Source organism: Pongo pygmaeus, chromosome 13 (assembly GCF_028885625.2).
Source record: "Pongo pygmaeus isolate AG05252 chromosome 13, NHGRI_mPonPyg2-v2.0_pri, whole genome shotgun sequence".
Classification (NCBI taxonomy): Eukaryota; Metazoa; Chordata; class Mammalia; order Primates; family Hominidae; genus Pongo; species Pongo pygmaeus.
This window is the reverse complement of record NC_072386.2, coordinates 97444255-97450254: the sequence shown is the minus strand read 5'-3', so window position 1 is coordinate 97450254 and position 6000 is coordinate 97444255. Positions and strand designations below refer to the sequence as shown.

Below are 6000 nucleotides of genomic sequence, written 5' to 3'. Positions count from 1 at the left end.
ATGAGAGAACAGCTGTATCGCAGTGAAGTCCATTAAGTCACTTTCTCTCCTTTCTGAAAACACACAGGAGAAACTTCTCAACCTGCAGTCCTTAGAAAAGGTTGAGTATCTGAGTATTTGAATATAAAATGTTACTCAGAATGCAATCTTATTGATTGATAGGGATGGGGAGGAGGAAGGGTTAGAACCAAGTTTTTAGAATGAACACTGAACAAATGATCCAGGAGCCATACTTCTAACACTGGTAGAGGCAGATAGTGTAACTCAGCTCTGAGTTAATAATTAATGCTGTTGATTTTAATTTACTTTTCTTCTAGGTTTCAGGACTATTAATTTTTCCATTGATTTATAACAGGGTAGCTCAAAGAATAAGTTAATGGTGATAATTATGGCTGCAGGATGTTCAGTAAGATAGTTTGTGGCACAGGCTTTCATAAGCAAGGAGGGCAACATTGAAATAGATCCTGTGCAGTGGGTGTGACTTGCAGTTAGCTTAAAATGACTGCTTGTGGATTCAGGGTCCCAGATGATGTTTAATCATGGGTGCTTCCTCCTTCTGAAGTTCACCCATCACTTTGATTCACATTTTTGACGGAAAATATTCCTTCTCTAAAACTCCCTCAGTTGGTGATGAATACCTGATGCAGAAATATTAACATTTGAAAATCCCAGCTCAATCTCAACCTCACCTCAGCTTTACCTTTGCTTTCCATACCTGTGTAGATTCAATTACTTAAAATATCTCGTGTACAAGCATTGAAAGGTAGTGCTATAATATTTCTAGATTTCATATCTGTAGTCATATCTGTAAATGATTTACAACAGATGCACATAGACACATGTGAAAAAAATTCTTTATTAATTTCTCACATTTCATTACAAAATGTATGTTGCAAACAACTTGAATAACCTACTTGTGGTTTTTTTGTTTTGTTTCTGTTTTGTTTTGTTTTTAAACCCTTGGCTTCAAGGACTCAGGGTCTCCCTATCTTTTATGAAGTATTGGGAAACACTGATTACTGGAGTCAAGAGGTTATCATTTTGCTATTTATTTTCTTCTCTCAAGCTCTGAAAAAAATGTCCTCTGTATAAATTAAACAACAACAAAAAATGTTGTAAATTCTATGTCATTACAGTCAACAGAATTATAATAATGCATCCAAAATGTGCGGCCACAAAATATCAGGTATATGTTTGAAAAAGAAAAAAATGACATTCTAGCCTTGTTAAAAGGATAATGGTCCCATATTTTTATTAACAGGTTAGCAAAACAAAATCCAATGGATTACAATATTTACATGTTATTTGAAAAATAAAGTAGTGATAAAAGCATGTCACAATTATTTTCTTTTTTTTTTCCTTTTTCTTTCTTTTTTTGTTTTTTTGGTAACCATTACAAACACCCAATCCAGGTATGGAACTGTTTAATACATTTGAAATGAGGCCAATTAAAAACAAATATAGACACAAAATGAATCTTTGTCTGGATAGTTCACACTTTCCCCATTTTCTGGTTTCCACATGATGACCCCCATCCCTTAAAAAAATTAAATTAAAACAAACATCCTACAAATAAAAATTCTTAACAGTAAGAAAATAAAAGAAGAACATGCTTTTCAAGTAAGCACTTATTCCACAAATGCAACATCTTTCCATGGATTTTATTTGAAGCTGTGTGGGACACTGTCGTCTCAGCAATTCCCCTTCCCTTTCTTCCCTCCCACCCTCCCACAACCCTTCCAAGTAAAAAAAAAAAAAAAAACAACAAAACATGAAAACCAAAGGACTCACACATGCACACATGCACACACACACTCATACACACACACACATCCAAGCACACACACACACACGGGCTTCTAAAACCTAGGCTTCAAGAAAAGTTCTTTTCTATTTTTTGGAACGAAACCCTTTGTTCACAATCAGAGCATATTATAAATGTAGGCTTAGATTTAGTCTAAGCTGCTCCCTCCTGAAAAAGCTGATATGGGGGACAGAGCAGCTGGCAGCTAGATTTAAAAAAAAAAAAAAAAAAAAAAAGAAAGAAAGTAGTTCTCCAGGCTCCTTGTAGGATATACGTTATTTCTTGTCCACTCTCACCAAAGGGATGGGATTCTAGTACATCCCCTCGTCCCCTAAATAAATGAAAACCCCCCGCAAAACACAATGCCAGCAGAAACAAAACACAGATTTTAAAATCACACACAAAAGCCAGCCAATCCTAACAGAAATTATTTGTGAGACGGATAATGCGTGAATTTGACAGGCAACAAAAGGGTGAGGAGGACCTCCTCGTCTGGCCCACAAGCTGCATAGCTGTGCCGAAAGTTTGGTTCTTTAGTTAAATTAAAAAAAAAAAAAAAAAAAGTTAACTTCTTTGTTATTTCCATGTTTAAAATAAAAACATTCCTATTCACAAAAAACTAAATCTCCCTTGCCCCGAAATTAAAACAACAATAACAACACACACACGAAAAACAATTCATATGAAAAACTGAATTGTGCTGTGTTTGTAACACTCAAATTGATAGAAAATAAACATGTGGCAAACAAAACTCCACAATCACCTTAAAATTAGCTCACATGAATCTACCAAATTCTAAATTATAGTTGAACACTAATAAACAGCTTACCTGGAATAAAGGATGACAATTCACAAACAGTTATCTAATAATTAAAGTCTGTTTCTTTTTTTTGTTTTGTTTTTTACTAAAATAATTAAAAAAATCACAGTATTTTAAGAAATAAAACCCACATGGGGATTTTAAGCACAATTTGTGTTCCTTTCTTTAAAACTCTTTTTTTTTCTCCATTCACCATCTTGCCCAGCAGTTCTCTCTACATTTAACCACAGCGACGACAGGTAGTACTGACAAATGCAGAGAGTTCCCTTGGTTAAGTTTGAGGTACTAGGAAACAGGTGACTGTTTTATGCAAAGCAGTTTTTTTTTTTTGTTTTCTGTTTTTTGTTTTTTTTCCCAAAGCGGCTGCAGTTAGGTCTTGAAAAATCTTAAGGTATTAAAACTAGAAAAACGCACCAAAAGTTGTGCGTCAAAAAGTTGCTCCCCAATGAGAAGTCTTCTACCGTCATGGAGCTTCTGTTTCCACATACTGTCCAAGACCACCACAGGGTGCACCGTACCCTTGGGAGGTGCTTCCATATTCCGCAACAAATGAAACTTCCATGATGAAGATCCGGAAGAAAAGATGTAGTGATGGAAAAGGAGCCACATATTCCAACCATTTAAATAACTTTAATTTACATACTCACTCACACAGGTACCAGTGCTTTGAAAATAGATTGTTCAGTCCTAAAAAGCAGCTTTGTTCTGTCTTCTCTTTACTGTCCCTCCCTTCTCAGCCCAAGCCAGCCCTCCCACTTTTTCATCACTGTTCAAGTAAGGTTTGATTAAGAATTTCACCAAACGCTTATTCTTTTTTGGCCTCTGCATTCTCCAGGAGAGATTTGTCGGCAGTTACTACACAGATGGCTACTGTTTCATTCTTTAGGGAAAAGTCTATCCCAATGGCCTCATCATCTTCCTTTTCCTCTATGGAGGGCATTTTAACACTGTTCTCCATGATCTCTTTTGGGTGGATTTCTTCTCTGCTCACCTGCTTGGTGTCATTCAATGCCCTGGAAAGACATTTATTGAAGAGACAGATGAGTATAGTATATATATTTCTCTTTTTAAACAAACAAATAATAAAAACCCTCAAGTGTCTTTATTTTCCTGATCCTCAAAAAGCCTTGGGGTTTCCTTTGAACAAATGCCATGGATGTATGACAAAATACCAAGTGATTCATTCTTGCTATGTTTTGCTTAAGTCATATATTTCTGTATCTTAAAGATCTGAACTTACAGAAGTATCCATTATTATACTATATATTGATTATACCATGTTTTGTTTCTAGATAAGCGTAATCATTTTATGTCACTTCCTCTACTGGGTCGTAAGTGGTAACAGCAAGAATTGTCTTATGCTCATAGTCATCAGCTGAACCCAGAAGCTTGGAGATTGGTTATATTTATTAAGTCTAAAAGAGTAACTCAGGTACTAAAGATTTATTTGTCAGGTCCTGAAACAAATCACGAAAACAAACTAAAAGCAAAAACCTGAAGACGGAACCCATGTCTCGGGAAGCTTGGTTATATTCTCTGAGGTCTAGACCCTTGAGGCTTCAGGGACCAAGCTTCAGGCTTCATATCACCACACAAGCCATGTTTCCTCCTGAAAAGACCACATCCTAGGTTCTCTCTGTGTCTGGTGGACTAACATGCCTCGTTGAGGGGCTGATTTTATGTTCAGGGATCTGATAAGTATTTTACAAGTATGGTCTCACCTACCTGGGAGGCAGGCAGAAGCTGGCTCTGTCCCCGAGGCAGTACATGGGAATGTTCAGGGCCACTCAGGGAATGATCAGTCACAGAGGCAGGAACAGAAGCCAGATCTTTTGACCTCGATTCACATTCTATTATAGAATGTCACGCTAATGAAAACTAAAGGGATATTGGCTGGAGAAAACACTATACTTCTGCACATGGGCTTGAGCAGGACTGGTCATTCATAAAGACGATTTTTTTTCCCTATTTGACTTGCGGCCATGTGACCATTTTAAAAAACAACAGAAAAGGAGAAACTTGGTTCCTCACCATTGCTTCTCCTCCCATGGCCCAGAAATGTGACACAGAGGGGTGTACATACTGTCAGGGGAACCAAAACAAGAGCCCCTCCCTCCCTCCCTACCTCTTGCTTTGGACAAAGGCATCCTTGAGATGGCCCGACTTACATGCCGTGTCTCAGCACATGTCTTTCCCACTCAGAGCCCTGTGAAAACGCCCGTCCACAAAATTCACATGGAAAACGCTTCTCCGTGTTAATAGCAGCCCCGTGGTCAGAAAATCTCATCAGCTCTGCAAAGAGAAAGCAGAAGTGTTACCTGTGTGCTGTGGGAATCAGCAGAATAGGTAAGTCAGCATTCATTAGGATACTCTCTCTCCTACCTTCACTGATAAAGCCATGTGGTGAAAGCAATTTCCAGATTCCTTACTTTTTCTTAGGTTTCCCCCTTAGGGCATTCCTTGAATAGCATTCGAGAACTGTTTCTGGTTCTTGGGCCCCAAGACCTCATTTTGCCTCACCTCCGCAATGCTTCTATCACAAAATCTGGGTCTTTCTTGACTGAAGAGCCCCTTGCCCGAGATTCCAAAGGAATCTGAGCATTATTTTTTCCGATTTATTCTCTCCCTTGTGTGATGATTTATATCAGTGCCTCACAGGCTAGCACCTATTCATTTCCTTTTTGACACAGGTTTATCTTTGTTCACTGAAAAGAACATAGGCTACCGAAAGCCCTGGACCAGGTTATGTGTTGTGGACCTCAGGGTTTCTACTTGTTCCAAGTAAGGCTGAAGGCTCAAGACTTGTGGTCATCCATCATAGATATTATAATCAATACCTTACAGGGCGGTTATGTGCACTGAATGAGATCTGCAAGCGAAGAATCTACCATGAACATTTATCTGGATGAGTGGGAACTAGTATGTGAACACATGTCCCCTGCTATTGAGAGATCCTGGCCAGCTGCCTGGCACCTACCCCTCAATTGGTGGTATTCATGAATACGGGGTATGCAGACATTTCTGGACGGTCTGTTGTAAACATCAAATATTGACTTAGTTGTTTTGTTTCCTCCATGGTACTAGGCACATGGTGGAAGTCTGATAAATGTGGATTGGCTGTTTAACTGTTTTCAGGCCACGTCTCCTGGCAAACTCAAAGATAAGAGATTATATGGCCATTGTGTTAGCCCGAGTTCCTAGCCCATATGTGTTTCATTATACCACAGAGGGCCAAGTCTTCATGTGGGTAATAAACAGCAGGACCTTGCCAGTTCTGCAGCCGTGTTGCAAAGTGAGGGCATCGCACAGGGAAGTGTTGATCATCGTTACACTCTGATCACTCTGGTCCACACATACAAGACATTACAGAAAGATG

General features: G+C 38.6%; 1 protein-coding gene across 13 annotated transcripts in view; it reads right to left on the bottom strand.

Moving 5' to 3' along the window:
• Positions 1-836: 836 nt before the first annotated feature.
• Positions 837-6000, bottom strand: part of ZNF462 (zinc finger protein 462) — a 160166-nt gene continuing 155002 nt past the window's right edge. For 12 of the 13 annotated variants that reach the window (XM_063649791.1, XM_063649790.1, XM_063649785.1 and 9 more), the window contains 2 exons: positions 4793-4916; positions 837-3637 (listed from right to left, as the gene is read on the bottom strand). In XM_063649791.1, coding sequence (XP_063505861.1) covers positions 3430-3637; positions 4793-4916 — 332 coding nt within the window. In that variant the 3' untranslated portion in view covers positions 837-3429. Of the gene's footprint in view, positions 3638-4749; positions 4917-6000 lie in introns of all 13 variants that reach the window. The other variant, XM_063649794.1, reaches the window with a different exon arrangement.